Source organism: Sander vitreus, chromosome 22 (assembly GCF_031162955.1).
Source record: "Sander vitreus isolate 19-12246 chromosome 22, sanVit1, whole genome shotgun sequence".
Lineage (NCBI taxonomy): Eukaryota > Metazoa > Chordata > Actinopteri > Perciformes > Percidae > Sander > Sander vitreus.
Genome location: NC_135876.1, coordinates 4,397,745 through 4,414,488, shown reverse-complemented (window position 1 = coordinate 4,414,488; position 16,744 = coordinate 4,397,745). Strand labels below are relative to the sequence as shown.

Below are 16,744 nucleotides of genomic sequence, written 5' to 3'. Positions count from 1 at the left end.
AAGAATGGCACACAAGGGCCAGGGACTTTGAATTTGATACCATGCAAATATATGTGTCTATTCATCACTAGCATTCATGTTAGTTACGCATGAAACAGTTATTGTAGATGAAAAATCAATCAATTGATGGACCAGATAAAGCCTCTGAACACCCACACAGGTTATTTCAGTTATTCTGGCTGATTAGACCTCTGCTCAGGTTGAAGGTGTTGAAGCTTAGATTGGAATACATTGGGTCACACATCTTTTCTACCATTAAGAATGATACAGCTATCATTGTCCTGTCCTCTCAGGTGCAACAAAGCACTTTAGCTGAAACTGCTTATGTTTGGCCTTTGAGTTGTTTCTTTTCTGTTTTTCATATTATTGAATGTGCTCCCACAGTTTGGTAAATATGTCTGTTTGTTGTGTTATCCAGAATAACATGAGAATGTGGAGTCCAGTACGGAGATAGCCAAGCTAGATCACATCATGTAGCCTTATAGCTTGCACTTCACATACAAAAATAAATAGGTGGGCGATGTGATGACACACAATATTAAAAAAGAAAATTCGTAAAACGGAACAGTATTCCTCTTGCGTCCATTAAACTAGGCTAAATGCATCCCGTACTGTAGACAGAGATAAATCATCTCATCTTAATCTGGGGAAGACAGCCACCCAGAAGACTTACCAAAATACCAGAATGTTCCATTAATACCAAAATACCAAAATACCAGAATGTTCCAACTGTTTTGTGTGACGTTGAAAAAGTCTCTGTATGTCACCTTCTAATAGACAGCTAATAAAAATAGGAATATGACTCAATTGTAAAAAAAAAAAAAAAAATGTATCTAAAACAAAATGCAATATATCTATTATGATGGCAAAAAAAAGTAACTAAAAAGCGGACAAGATTGCAGTAAAGTTATTCTTTCATGTTCACATACATGACAGAGAAAAAAAAATTGTGCAAACAAAAAGAAAAGTTGTAGCTCAGCTGAAGATCAAAGCTGTTCATGTCCTGATTGGCTGTGAGATGGAACTACAGTTCCCAGTGGGACGCCAGCCCAGCATGGCTCCATGTCTGTTTGAAACTGGAGTCACAGGCCATGAATAAATACTTTCTCAGAGAAAAGAGGAGCAAACATCTCAACTGTAGATTTTCTTTCATCACTGGAACCTGATTCGACATATCAGAACACATCAGAAGTGATACAAGAAGACTAATAAATTCATACGATAGAAATCTCAGTTTTGGCCTGTGAGTCAAAAGAATCTCCTTTGTGTTTTTTTGTAGCTTTCAAAAGAATAAAAGAAAGCAAACTGGTTGCGCTCTTCTTACTGTGGCCATTCCTCATGTACAGTGTTGGATTATTGCACCTGCTACCACACACCTCGTTCCTATTATTAACCACAAAAAGGGGGATAAAAACGACGAGGGGGGGGTGATTGTCTGGTGCGGCTAAGTAACCCTTGAGGGTTTCGTTAAAATAAAGATTGTGTAGTGTTTTCATTGGTTGGACCCTACTGTATATATATATATATATATATATATATACACACACATACACACACCTATACACTCTTGTACACACAGCCTCTCTCATAGAGATGTCAGGAGCAGTAAAGTATATATGAATACAAAGACAAAGTTTTGCAGTTTTCCTAATTTACTACTTTTACCTGAGCCCATATTTATCACACATAATCCAAGAATCATACTTTAAGCCATACACAATTGATTAAGTAGTGCACTTCCAGAGTTGCAAGAGACCCTCACTGCCTGGTAAACGCCCGAGTCTTTCAAAACTCCACAACCCGTCAGCTCATCAGCTCCTCCCAAAACAGCCGTTTCTACTGACATAGATAGACCTGGGTCTGTTCTCAAACATTTAGACTACTAAATGAGTTTTACACATCATGATGGGAGGGAAGGGAGTGAGGCTTCTGGTTTCCCAAAGATACACCTGTATCTTTGGGAAACCAGAAGCCTCACTAAATGTCTGCAGGTCTATGCAGATTTGTGTTTCATGGGTAACCACAGGATGCAGAGGAGCCAACATACACATCTCCCAAATCTTATGTAGACCTGAGTGTCACGCAAGCTGCCCTCCTGCTGTCTAAAGGCTGGTTCAAAAATGTAAAAAAAAAAAAAAACAGACAAAAACACATGTTAACGTTTTACTCTAAATTTGAACAAGCATAGAAGAAAAGGTTTGGGTGGTGAGAGAGTATTTTAAGTCAAAATACTTTTTTTCAGTTTTATCTTTCATTTAAAGGAGCAGTGTGTAGGATTTAGTGGCATCTAGTGGTGAGGTCGCAGATTGCAACTGAATACCATTCAATACCAATACCATATCTGGCAGGTGATTGGATGAACCATCTGTCCGTTACGTCCGCCATTGTTGTTTTCAACAAACAGTCCATCAAACACACCTAAACCACGCTGTAGCTGCCAGTAGCTTCTCGCATGATCTCGTGATATCATGAGAATTCAGCTGCTGTGCAAGGTAAGACAAAGACATCAAACCAGTAGCAAATCAATCTAACTACAATAAAATAGGAGTCTGGACAGGAACCATGTCCTGTCGCATGTCCTTCCTTCTCTCCCCACATTTCCTGTCATGTCTCAACTGTCAAAATATCTAACAAATGCATAAAATGTGCCCAAATAAATCGCAACTCTCATGAGAATCCAGCTGCCATGCAAGGTAAACGCACTGCTCCTTTAAGTCAAAATGTCACATTTGGTTTGATAAATATGGGCCCAGCAGTCAATGTCATATTCAGATATTCACAGCAGCCCTCTGAATGTTATAAAGGTGATGTGATGACAGCAAAAACAAAACTTTAGCTACATAACGAGAGAGGGTTCTTCATCTTTCTCTGTTTGGATACTCTCACGCAACTAAACGACTTAATTAAACCATTTGATTGGAACAACGCTGTTTTACACAACATAACCAAACCAGGAGAACATATTGGACCTTAGCCTTGAGTTGAGATGGTGCAATCCAGTTCTGCTCTTGTTCTTCTAGGGTCCCACAGTGTACAACCTGTCCGCCTCGCAACAGGCTTCATTTTGGTGGCGAGATTCAAAAGGGTTCAAAGTAAGTGCATAGATGGAGAAAGCAGAAGCAACCTGACTCTTCTTTCGTTATTTTTTTCCCCCCTTGAATACAAGAAGCTGCAAATGACAACAGGGGCCTGATAAAGACAACATAGAACAACATACCAGACACACACAGAGAATGGGTTTAACGCTGCACTCCGGTTAATTGGATTGGACGGTGAAGAGCGTGGACGTCCAATGGGTCTGCCACACGGCCGACTCCACGTCATGTGACCTCAGCGAAGGCGATGTGATTCTGCAGGGAGGAAAGGAAACCAATCAGGACAGAGGAAACAAGGTATTCAGGTTGGTCTGCCAGGAAACTTTTATTTGGATGAATCCCTCAAAAGTAAATTTCAAGCTGCGCTTGGTGCGTTTTCCTGGAAATTCTAGCCATCATCAGCCAAAAGAGTATAGACCATGATGTATCCTAGAGTCCAGCCACAAATATATCTCTGAGGGAAGGCTCCAAATAACAGAATCATATGTTTTTTATAACAGAAAAAAAAAAAAAAAAATCAGAAAACCAAAAAGGAAGAAGTTTCGAATTTGGGTGGGTTAAAAGGAAAATTCTAGTGTATTTCCACTATATGCTGTATTTTCCATAAATGTGGTCATTGCGACTCTCTGTGTCATGCTAACTTTGCACATGGCACCTCTGTTGTAGAGATTCAGGGAAGTGACTTGCAGAAGTTGACCTATACAGTTAGCCATTATACATCTACTTCCTGTGTTTACTTTGGGTCGGACTCAGAGACAAGCGTTAGAAAGGATTCACGCAGAAATCATGTTTAATTTGAAAGCTGTAGGAGACTCACGTAGCTTTCCCCAATATACTTTGTTAGCACGAACCATAGAGTCACAATGGCTACACTATTTTTGAAATACACCACTTTTTACATTCAGAACCTCCATCACTGAAAATACACCATCAGAGCACTCCAATCAAATCCTGATCCCAGCATATAGCAAAGGATTTCAAACAGAAATAGACCTAGGCCTGATTAGCATGCAAAACTGGGAAAACAATGGCAGTGAGAAGCTTCAGCAGGGTATGGTTGTTCAAGAAGCTTAGATTTTCTAATCCAATCTCAGTGTGTTTGGCTGTGGAGCGAGAGAAGAAGAGGGGGAGGGGCAAATATGCAAGTCTGGGGAGTGTTTTTCTCGCTGCTTCCTTAAGTAGCTACCAGTTGTGTTTTTGCATTAGGGGGCACGACCCCACTAGAGGCCGGTGTTGTACAGAAAAGCATAGACTGTAAAAATTATGGACGTAGCATCAATGATGTCACCCATTTTGAACCCAGGAGTTTGCATTTTGGCTGTCGCCATCTTGGTATTTTGGAGCCAGAACTATATTTGGACAAAAGGGTGGAGCTGTCATCTATGGTTAAGCTAAGTTGCACGCTATCAAGAGGGAAAGTCTGTGATTTTCAACCGGCTGACGTGAGTCATTAAGCAGAGTTTTGCCGGTGGGTAAACACGGACCTCCAAGGACTGGTGTTGTTCATATGCATTCTATCTTTATGCACTTTGGAATGAGATGGAAAAGTGACTGATTGTAGGGCGTTCTTGCTTCAATGGCATATGCCAGTTAGATGAATATGCCATACATAAATGTTGACCATTGGTATGCTGCTGCCATTCTGTCTACATATGGCACCTATAAATGGTATGTCACTCATATTCCACTGAAAAAGATACCAATTCCAACCGGCATGTACCAATAGTATGCTAGTGTACGTGTATTCTTCAGCATTCCTCTCCACCAAAGAAAACAAAATAACAAAATAGAAGAGTGGGATTTGTTTTTTTTTCTGCTTAAAGGTCATGGCATTTTGTTCACTGTGGCTTCTTTAGCTTTCAGGCATCTTCATGCTGAGCTATTTTTAGAGCCGGCAATTTTCCCCCATGCCTGTTGTAGCTGAGGTGAGAGTGTGAGATTTTCAGTTCTTTGTCAGACAACTAAGTGCAGGAGCTCTCAGCAGGAAGCTGCGAGTGGAATCATCAGATAGGAGCCGTGTATTTTCTACGTTCAGCAGCCACATCTTGCTTATCATTTCTGAAGATGTAAAAACAGATTTCACTCAGATGCAAAAAGGATGGAGCAAACACACTTCAACCACACATGCCAAACACACTGGACAGTGTTTGGCTTTATAAGCCTCATCCTCTCTATGGCTTCATTGGATACAAACTGGCGTGGCCACTGTCGACCAAGATAGCTACTAGCCCAACAAATGGGTAGTCATTGGGCCAAAGTTAGTTCAGTACTGGACTATGGTGACATTACTGATTATTATTATTATATATATATATATATATATATATATATATATATATATATATATATATATATATTATATAGAGAAGTGTGAGGAAGAGGAGTGTAGGTTGACCCCCTCTCAGCAAGAAGACACCTGCACACTTTTCTCTATATTGTTAAAGCCTATGTAGGGAAACAGCCCATTGATGTTACATCTGTTCTGCAGTAGAGCAAATTCACTGCCTTAGATCTCAGGAATGTCTTATTCTGGGTACCCAAAATATTTTCCATCATTGACTAGACCTGCAATGGTTAGATCTGAGAGTAGATCTCTAACCAGGCCTTTATCCAATATTGTTTTTTTTAAGTATTTCTTGGGGCATTTTTATGCCTTTGTGAGAGATTTTGACAGTTAAGACATGAGCAGAGAGAGAGTTCCATTGTATTGTACACTGTTGGAAAAGTCCGTAGAAATACGGGCTAATATACTGTGTTAATATGAAGGAATTTTCTGTAATGATTTTTCACAGGTGTTTTTTCGTACTTAGATTTTTTAATTACTAGAAATGTCCATTAAAAAGGTACTGAGGATATACTGTAAATCTTCAGAATTTTCCGTTCTTGGATTAACAGAAATGTCCGTAAACTTAATGGAAAAGGTACTGGTAATTTTCTGCCAGGACATTATTCAATTTTTTTCTGTGATTTTTTACAGTGTAGTCAGATTGAAACTGTGAGCACAACTACAGTTGAGTACTGCAGGTTGAAGTGGGAAGCGGGTCTGTATCTGTCTATCGATCTCACCAGCTAACTCAGTGAACAAGTGTTAATACAAGTATGGAATACTACTACACTCTTTTGTCTACTTTTGTGAAATTTGCTTAACATTTAAAAAGAAAAAAAACAAGTTATTGTCTCTGTCTGGCCAAGTATTTATCTCAGCTGTTAAAGTGATTAATATAATGTTCTGATTAGCAACATAATCGATGGCTAAACTGACAAAAATATCACCATAATAAAATGTGTTTAGATGTGAAACCACTGGCTGATATTGTGCGTATTAAATGTCTCAAGTATGCAGACCTGACTGCATACTTTAGACATGTATGTTAGTCTAATTCCGATGCAGAATAAAAAAGAAAGGCAGAGACGTGTCCAGAGATTTGGCAGAGCTCAGGTTTGTTGCCTTTTGTTTCTGAGACGCTGGAACCAGTGGAGACCCTGCAGCCAGTGCAGGAAGGCCAGGAGGCGCTCCTTAATGTAGCAAGACTCTTCATCTTCATCATCCGTCTCCTACAGCAATATGTGTAGGTGTGTCATTAAAGTCACACACTGCTACCTTGTAGCAGGGCTAACGGTTGCTATTATGCTCGAAAAGAACAAGAACTGCAAAGATGAGCAAATGCTAACATTTAGAAACATATTCACTCCAAAGAGAAATGCATTCTCTACACCAGGATTAGACCAATATGACAATTTTCTCAACATATATCGAGGCAATAATGGCTTTTTTAAAGAATTGTCATTGGCACTCCCTTGTGATAAGATGAATCACGAAGTTTGAAGTTTGGTGATGATGTGATTCATTTTACAGTAAGTGGTGTCTCAAATTTGTTTAGTTTTGTTGACCAGCAGGTCCAAAGGTATTTCATTTGAGATGGTGAAGAGCACCAGATTCCCACATTTGTGAAGCTGGAACTAGCATATGCTCAGCATTTTTATGTGTTAAATATTTTTTTTAAATCATAACAGGAATCTAAATGTTCATTGTGCTTGCGACCGTCATATGTCGATCAACTGATTGAATAATGGAACCAATTTGTTTCACACTTAATGGAAGTGCTGATACAGTGGTATGATATGACTTGCTGCCACCAGCACCATGTGTGATATACTGCTGAGTGACCTGTCACTTCACATTTGATTTGACTTAACCTTTCCAGGTGTGCTGCCAAATCAAATGTCAGGGCCAAGTCCAAAGTGGGTGTCAGTGAACACTTTGTTAGTCCTATGTAACCCTGTGTCTTGCAAAATAGCCGTATATTCTACAAATCTGCTTTGCCAAATAAGGTTGGTATGACTCAGGCTTTGACGCCAGAGATCAGGGTATATGTGCATCGCCTCGGTGGCGAATGAATGACTCAGGTGTCGTGACGCAAGTATGGAACTTCAGTCACTTGATGATACGTCCAACGGCCATGACGAGGCCAACGTTTCATTTCTAGGTGCCGTGTTCACATCTCCATGACAGAATATAGTGTGGGCAGTATTATGTTTCTTATAAAACATATTTGTATATGGACAAAATGTAAACAATGCTTCACAGGTTGAATTGCCTGTTTCTTTTCACTTCATTATTCATCATGCTCCTGTTAGGTGCTTTCTGTTTGGGATGCGGGGTTATTTTTTCCCTAACCAATCCATAGTGATCTTTTTCAGTTGACACAGAAGCTGTGCTACCAGTTGCTTAGTTAACCAAATGTTTGGTCCTGACAATTAAATGTACCACTTTATGGATTTGTTCAGGCCATTTTTCGCCTTCCATCAGTTGCACCAATTTGACCGCAGAACTGTTGGTGTTTATTTGCCTCAAACTGCCAATGTACAAACCATAAATTAGCTGTAAGCTAGCCAGGAATGGACACACTGACCGTGTTTGTAGGAGTGTGTCTTTGTTCAGGTCAGCCTCTAACTGGACCAGAAACTGCTGTTTCCCTCCACTGTCTCTCCTTTCTCCTCTTGTCTCTGTATGTTTAGTCCCAGATACGCACAAAGTTTGCGCTCAGGTTGAAACATTTTCTATTGCGCTGAAACGTCTTTACATCAGTTTGTGCTGCACCCGTTGGATGCACATCTTATCGCATCTTTCCATTGACTTTATATGCAATCATGCTGCCTCCAAAATTTGCTATGTGTTTTATCTGAACAAGGAGTTGGAATTTTTAGTTCTCTCTAAGTTAACTTGAAAAAACATGTACAGCTGCATCAAACTCACCTACACTTCACAGGACCGCTCTGGACCAGGAATATGACCTTCCGACTCTAAATCTGGTCTGAAAAGCTCTGATTGGCTCAGTTTGTCCAATCAGAGAAACGGCTTTAAATAAGTGCAACGCTGGTGCTATTTGAGCCACTGAATATGGGGGCGGCCATTCAGATGTCTGACACTCAACGAATAACATTTTGAATCCGTTTGTGTAACAAAACATAACGGTTTGTTTTTGCATGGAAATTGTCACATTTTAAAACTGAATATTAGTAATATTGTCGTTGTTAAACCATTAGTGGCCTTATGAGAGTTCAAAGAAGCATACTGGTCTAAAGCTGATGTACAGACATACAGAACAGGTACAAATACAGTCCTCCAGCATGGAAAGGTGTGTAATGTGAGAGCAGGTGTGCTGTGCTGACCTGTGAGGCGATGTACTTCTCCAGAGGACTCTCCATTCGGCCGATGTTCAGCATGCCTATGTTCGGCCGCTGCTCCGCTGGTGACTCCTCACACAGCAGTAACTTTCCTTTGAAGTTATGCACTACACACACCACCTATAACACGCACACGCACACACACACACACACACACACACACACACACACACACACACACAGAAGTAGGACAGAGATGTGTGTAACTGATAGAGGTTCCTGAATAAGAGAGTATCCCGAGTATGTAGGGCACATATGTGTATGGACTTTGTCCTGGGGGCACGACTGTAGCTATGATGGATGTGGGTGTTGCATGAGCTCCTATAAAAGGAGCAAAGTGTGGCTTTGAGGTTCAAAATGAAATAACCAATTTCAATTGGCTGAGCAGAGAAGAGATTCACAAACTCTCTGAGGCTGGAGTCGTCGAAGTCCATTGCATCCTACAGAGCAGTGCAACCTGGGAACTGTGTATGGAGGGTCATGAAGCAGCCAGCAAACTTGAGAAAAGTCATTGACCACAAACAGCCAATCAGGTTGCTTTTTAGGTGTTTTGTTCCATGAGCCAAGGGCCAAACAGGAAGGCACACAGCAACTGAACTGGGATGGCTCGCTGCTGCTATTCCTTTTTTTAACAACTTCATCTTAACAAATGCTTTAATTCATTTAGAGAAATTGTACACATTTCATCTAACAGGAAGTAAACACAAAATATAATTCTGCTAACTTAGCACCAATAAGGATCTCTCTGCGTCCTCCTAGAGGCCCCAAGCCACAGCAAACACCCATCTCAGAGCAGACAGAAGTGTAGCTTTCAGCATCTGACTCGCTGATCAAGTGGAGACAAAACTCTTTGTGGTTTCACTTACAGTAGGTCTGGTAGTACCAACTTATTGTCAGGCAGTTTTCCAACGCAAGGAGCGAAAGCTAACCGAGGTATGATGGACAAACTTCATTAAGACTTGTTTTGCTTTTCTATTGTTCCTATTGTTATACTCCAGCTGTCTGGCGTCGACAGATGCATCTGTGGTGAAGCTACAAATGGAAGGGCAGCGCAGCTTTGCCGGTCATTTGTTTCCCTGTGTGTGTCCTCAGAGGGTGATGATGTCATCGTGTGTCAGCATTGATTTTGTCCAGTTGAGTGAGTTGAAGAAGAGCTCTACACAAAATTGTGTAGAGCTGTCATGTGCATTTGACTTGTTTAAGGAGGACTCTTACTGTTCTAAGACTAAATATATCAGTCATCTTGAGAACTACCATTGAGAACCTTAGGTACAAATGCAAGCTCATTGTGCTAGTGTTTGGTAGTCTAGGTCATGTACACAGGCTGGCGATTTGTCGACTTTGCTTTGGGGGGCTTTCTAAAACGGGCCAAACTTTGGCAAAGTACTGTTCAATCTCAGCAACTATATGCATGTTTATTTGGAAGAGGCAATGTTTCCTGTACCATTATAATTGTATAATTCATAACACTGTGCTAATCTGTTTTAATCTGTTGGATCATTCAGGAAATTTGATTCCTAATGAAATTGAACTTATAATGTGGAATCAAATAAAGAATATAAAATGTGTGTGTGTGTGTGTGTGTGTGTGTGTGTGTGTGTGCGCTACAGTATAATTGGCTAATATTACCTTTGTGTATTTGGTGTTAATTCAATTAAATTTTATTTTTTGTATCAAATCATATCAAGAGTTACCTCAGGACACTTTACAGATAGAGTAGGTCTAGATTACACTCTGTAATTTACAAAGACCCAACAATTCCAACAATTTTCTCAAGAGCAAGCATTTAGTGCAACAGTGGCGAGGAAAAACTTCCTTTAAACAGACAGAAAACTCGGACAGACCCAGGTGCTTAGTGGTCGGGCATCTGCCGCTGTCGGTTGGGACACAGTGACACCGATACAGACATACAGAAATAGAGAATTATTATTCATAATAATTATAGCAGTTGGCATGATGAACAGTGGGAATTATAGTAACAATAAAGATAATGGAACCATGACTAGCAATAATAGTTGTTAAGCCCTTTTCAGACACGAAATACATACTTTGCTGATTTTAAACCAGCAATGTCTGATTTTTAGGCCACTTGGAGGCAGTGGGGAACACGTTGTGGACACAACATTGACATCACCTTTAAAGTTGATATGACAAGTTGCTTGCTGGCATACATCCTACAGCGTTGTCATTCAGTTGTGTGTCTTCGGGATACGTTTACACGCGTTTAGTGTGTTACGTGGCTTGTGTGGACAGCTGGACTGATTAAAATAGCAGCATCTCTGTTCCGTCAAACGAGCGTGCGACAGCCTGAAACACCTTCTGTGTAGAGTTGCTGTCAGTGTAATATTCTCTCTCTTTTAACTCTAGTTTTGGTCTCCACCGGCTCCTGAGGGAAATATCTATCTCTTTAGCAGCTAAATGCCCAGCTCATCTCTAACTGTGTCTGTCTGCTGTTTGCTGCTGATCAGGGGGAGTACAGTTTGTTTTTTCTCTGTTAACAGCCGCCTACTGCTGGAAAACGAAGCCATGAAAGCGCTGTGAGTAACAGAACAGTAAAGCTGCTGGACAGCTAAACAATGAGCTGCTATAAAGCCCTGGAAAGCACATTCAGCAGATTCCTCTCATTACAAAAGAAAATAAAACAAGCCAGTGCAATCAAAGACAAAAGATACAATAAGATAAACCTGGTAACATATAACAGACCTTCACTACACTTAATTGTTGAAGTAAGTTAAGACCCAGGAAGCACCAACCTGTATACTGACATTGTTGTGCTTTTAGCCGCAGGTTTCTAAGTGCTGGTATATTTCCTCATGTTAATCCATCTCAGCACCTATTTTCTGTTTTTCGTTTCTAAATTAGAAGGTCTCATTTATTTGTTTAATTCCTAAAGACCTAAAACCACGATGTTATGCCGTTGTGCAAGCCTTTATTACTCCACATATACCAGCAGGATCATGGCGAGATAATTTGCACATATAAAACAGCATCCCTGCAGAGCCAGGAGCTCTCTGATTGTTCTCTGTGATAATGAGAGCTATTAGTTTGAGGCAGCCGTGTTAACATGAGAGGAGAGGAAACAAGGAGAGGGGATGAAAGAAAAAGGGGAGTGAGGAGGAGAGAAGAGAGGAAACAAGTTCCCTTATTTGCTCTTTGCTCCTCAATCCTCGGCTGAAACAGAAGTCGTTCTGGCCCTCCTTTGTGAAGCTCTTATTTCTGCCCCGAGGATGGAGGTGGGATCTCTTAGGAGCTATAAGCGAGGATGGATCTCTGAGGAGCTATGAACGCGGATACAGAAAGCAGCCTTCCTAGGAAGCTGTGCAGCTGAAAGCCGTTGCTAACTCCGCCCACACAGCTGACGAATTCACGTGACGCTACAGAGGAAAGGACGTCTCATCCCTCTAAAGTGTCCTCTCCCCCTCCCATGATTTCCTTGCGTCTCTCCCGTATTTATTTGGTGGGACGGACTGAGACACGAGGAAGAGAAGCAAGTGAAGGAGCCGGGGATGCAATTTAAGGGATCTGAGATCCAGCCAAGGAGAAGAGAAGAGAGGAAACAAGGAGAGGAGGGAAAGTAAAAGAACGAGTGTTGTCTTTGTATTTCCCTAATGGCACTGTAGTGTTTTAACATGAATGCAGCTCAGTGTGAAGAGGCTGAGTGAGCTGTAGCACAGAGCCTCTCTCTCTAAAAAGCCCTCGAGACACAGCAAAGAATGAACTGGCCTTTCTCTGTCCGACGCAAGAGGAAGAGGATGAGAAAAGGGGAAAAAGGCGGAGAAATTATCTTCAGCTGCTGCATCTGGGGGCATCATCACTGTGTGTGTATTACGTGATAGTCTGCAGCACAGCTGTGTAGCGAAGACAAGCCATGATATAGAGTACTTCACGAATGAACACAGGCCTTATAAAAGCATGTTTAAACATGCAGCAACACAGACTGACCGCCATTAGCTTCACATCATTGAGTTGTGCAGCCAAACTCTGCGACCCTGATAGATGATGTACATGTTAACTCCAACACAATACTTATTCCCTCTTGCTTCTACTTTTGTTAAGCTGCTGGCAATCCATATTTTTCATATTAGAAGCAGAGCAATACGTATTCATTTTACTGTTATTATCAAACAAAACTGCTACATAAATGAACTGGTCATGATGGGGGCCACTGTCTGACCGAACAAATAAAGCTTTTTTTCAGCCATGCTAACGGCAATGTTGGTCAGTTGGTTCACCATATTGATCTGGCCTGAAATATTGCAACAACCAGTGTTTTCCCTAAGTTTGTAGAAGACTTAGGTGGACATTTTTGGCGGGGTGTTTAGGGATACCTCTCTCAATAAAATGTTGATGTGCAATTTCACATCATTATGGACCATTATTATTACCATATATGTGCCTGAAACATCAGAGAAGCTAGAGCAGACAATAAATAAATAACACTCAAAAAGCTAAGACAAAAGACAAAACTTGCTAAAGAAGTACACTGGGGACAAACTACAATTACTAGATCTGAGAAAAGTCGTTTGGTTAGTTTTGAAGCTCACATTGACTTTACATTCACATTGCTTAGGTGTTGCCCGGAACGGCTTGGGTGCTGCGGTATAGGAACATCTCTACTATAAACCAAACTGCTGGTTAAAAAATGTGATTTAACATGTAGTGGTTATCCAGGCAAAAATAGCTGAACTGCATTGGCTAGCTTGTCAGAGCTTGCTGTGTTTTATTGGGAGGGAACGGTACCCGGTCAACATCAGGCTTTCAGGATCTCAAACATCTTTCTGACAGGATTACCAAACATGATAGCAGCAGAAGAACGGGGTAAAATTGGGCAGACATCCAATAGTTGTTGCCAGGGTTTTCCCTACCGTCACTTATGACGGTAGGGAAAACCCTGGCAACAACTATTGGATGGACTGTCATCACATTTGGTGCAGAACTCCCAGAGGATGAAGCCTAATGACTTGTGTGTTCCCTTAACATTTCCTCTAGTGCTGCTAGCAGGTCAAAGTTTCCACTGGTCCTGTGAAACAACTCTGTACAAATGAAGCACAGACATTCATGATTCCCAGACGATGAATGCTACTGATTTTGACTGACTTTTCCTTAGTGCCACATTTGTGGTTTTGAACAAAATGTCCCAACTTTTGGATGGATTGCAAAGAAATTAGGCTCAAACATTAATGTTCCTCACGGCATTAATTGTAACAACTTTGATGATCCTCTGACTTTTCTTACATCATCATTAGGTCAAAATTTTAATTTGCCCAATAACAAAAACAGAAAGAGGTTAAACGCCAGCTGCAGGATATTGTTATAAACTAGAGATGTTCTGATACCGATACCAGCATCGGAAAAGCCTCCGATACTGCCTTAAATGCTGGTATCGGTTTCGGTGAGTACTGGAGTTTATGCACCGATATAGCCCCGAAGAAAATACTCAAGTTTAGGAATTGGAATCAGGAAGCAAAAAATGGTATAGGAACATCTCTACTATAAACCAAACTGCTGGTTAAAAAATGTGATTTAACATGTAGTGGTTATCCAGGCAAAAATAGCTGAACTGCATTGGCTAGCTTGACAGAGCTTGCCGTGTTTTATTGGGAGGGAACGGTACCTGGTCAACATCAGGCTTTCAGGATCTCAAACATCTTTCTGACAGGCTTACCAAACATGATAGCAGCAGAAGAACGGGGTAAAATTGGGCAGACACCCAAACTGACATTGCATACAAACGGGGAACAATCAGCAAGTTGAAGTCAGATTATCACCTGTGTAAAACTGTGAGGAAAAGTGAAACAGCGCATCGTAATTCTTTTTTTAAATTGTGTAATTTTCTGGTTTGCAAAGTAGTGTTCCCACCATTCTTCCTCTCCTAAAACACCACAGGGCTGCAGAGACTCAGAGGCCAACAGTGTTCCAAAGCTTACTTGAAAACTGCATCAATGAGGCTATTGATTACTCATCAAAAAAGTACTTTCGTTCCTTTATCACTCAGCACAGCAGCGGGTAATGCGTTTCATAACTCGTTACTGTACTTGCGTTTCTGAGCCAAGATGTCGAATTACTGTATTATTCCATGTCTCATATAGAGAGTCAGGAAAACAGTTCCTCAGCCACCACAGAAAACAAGTGCCCAAATGCTTGGAAAATTTACAAAAACGTCTGAAAAGGTGACAAAAACTAAACAGGCCAAAATTGATTGTGAACCTAAATTGATATGCAGGCCGGATCAAAATCTGCGAGAGGCTGGATTTGGTCTGCGGACTTTGAGAATAACACGTGTGCTATAATCCCAACACTTCTGTCCGCATTATGACCTGTGTGTGTGAGTGTGTGTGTGTGTGTGTGTGTGTGTCTGTGTGTGCGTGTGTGTGTGCGCGAGACTCACCAGGAAAGTGGCGATGGCCGTGCCGATGATGAAGCCAGCGATGACGTCCGACCAGTGGTTGCGGTATTCAGCCACACGGTTCAGACCGGTGAGGAAGGCCAGACACATGAACCCCAGAGACAGCATGGGCTTGGCCAGACGCGTACCTTTGGCCTGCACCGTGCACGTCACATACATCTGCCAGGGAAGAGAGACGCAACCATTACTGGAGATCCTCTGCATTTTTTAACATTTTGTTCAATCACTGGTTTCATTTCTAAGGGACATTGCAAACTCAGGACCCTCCTTTGTTGCAAAAGTTGATACAGGTAAGATTATATATATATATATATATATATATATATATATATATATATATATATATATATATATATATATATATATATATATTAGGGCTGTCAATCGATAAAAAATGTAATCTAATTAATTACATACTCTGTGATTAATTAATCGAAATTAATCGCATACATACTTAACGGTGCCTGAACTGATACTTTTTAATAAAGTAAAAAAAGAAAAGAAAAAAAAGGGTACTAAATAACAGTTGGTGACATTAAAGAACGGCTTGTTTATTGCTAAGGTCATATGGTCAAAATTAAATGATTTAATGATAATGTATAACAATAACAATAACTTATTTCACTAGTAAAATGCTGTTGAACGACAAAAACAACCACCAGATGGTATCGAAAAAAAATCACTCAAGTCACGGTATTGGTTATCGGTACCGGTATCGAAACCCTTGGACAGTATTCAGCCCTATTACGGTGTTACAGTAAAGTTGCATGAATGCGATGCATCCTGCAACTCCGGACTGTGTTTGTTCTGTTCAGAGAGAGGAAGAGACTGGAGTATGCATATCAAATGTCCCTCCCAGCCGCCTAGTGTATCTGAAACAAAAGGTTCCCTCGGCTTTGTCAAGAGACTGGGCATGGGCCATTTACCAGTTTCAAGGTTTTACTGCGGTTTGAAGAAGTCTAACATTTTCCGTGATACCGTTCCTGCGGTATGAGCCGTCAAGGACAGAAAGTGCAGTTTAGAAATCCCTCTTGGAAGAATACATTGTGTTCAATGGAAAAAAAGTTGTTTTATACCTAGACATTTCAAATAAATACATTTTAAAGCTGTAAATGCAATACCGCAATACCAAGAAAACCGTGATATTTTTGCTGAAGGTTATCATACCGTTAGAAACTCATACCGGCCCAGAAGAGAAGAGACTGGTGTGTAAAGTTTGGTGTTTGGTGTTTTAAGCCCCCAACGTCGTCTTCCATTAGGCAATTGTTAGGGTTAGGGTTAGGTGCCTTGAAGTCGACGGTCGCAGCGCTGCCTTGAAGTCGACGTTGGGGCCTTAAAACACCATCGAGCTTACGGTTTGCACATAAAGGTACAATCTGTGATGAAACAGGTGAACAGTGCTCATTGGTTTGGCGACTGATGTAAAATGATGTTCCCAGCTCCCAGAAGCTGTGTCATTGGGTGAATGACTGCAGCAAGTAAAAACTTGTCATACTGCATGTCTCAGAGATGTTTATGAGGATTCAATCTATTACCCCACTCAAAATATTCTCCT

General features: G+C 40.9%; 1 protein-coding gene across 1 annotated transcript in view; it reads right to left on the bottom strand.

The window, feature by feature from the left end:
• Positions 1–2,101: 2,101 nt before the first annotated feature.
• plppr5b (phospholipid phosphatase related 5b) overlaps positions 2,102–16,744 on the bottom strand; it is a 97,319-nt gene continuing 82,676 nt past the window's right edge. Inside the window, exons 4-6 of the mRNA XM_078280492.1 lie at positions 15,172–15,348; positions 8,769–8,903; positions 2,102–3,350 (exon numbers count right to left, since the gene is read on the bottom strand). Coding sequence (XP_078136618.1) covers positions 3,321–3,350; positions 8,769–8,903; positions 15,172–15,348 — 342 coding nt within the window. The 3' untranslated portion in view covers positions 2,102–3,320. The remainder of the gene's footprint in view (positions 3,351–8,768; positions 8,904–15,171; positions 15,349–16,744) is intronic.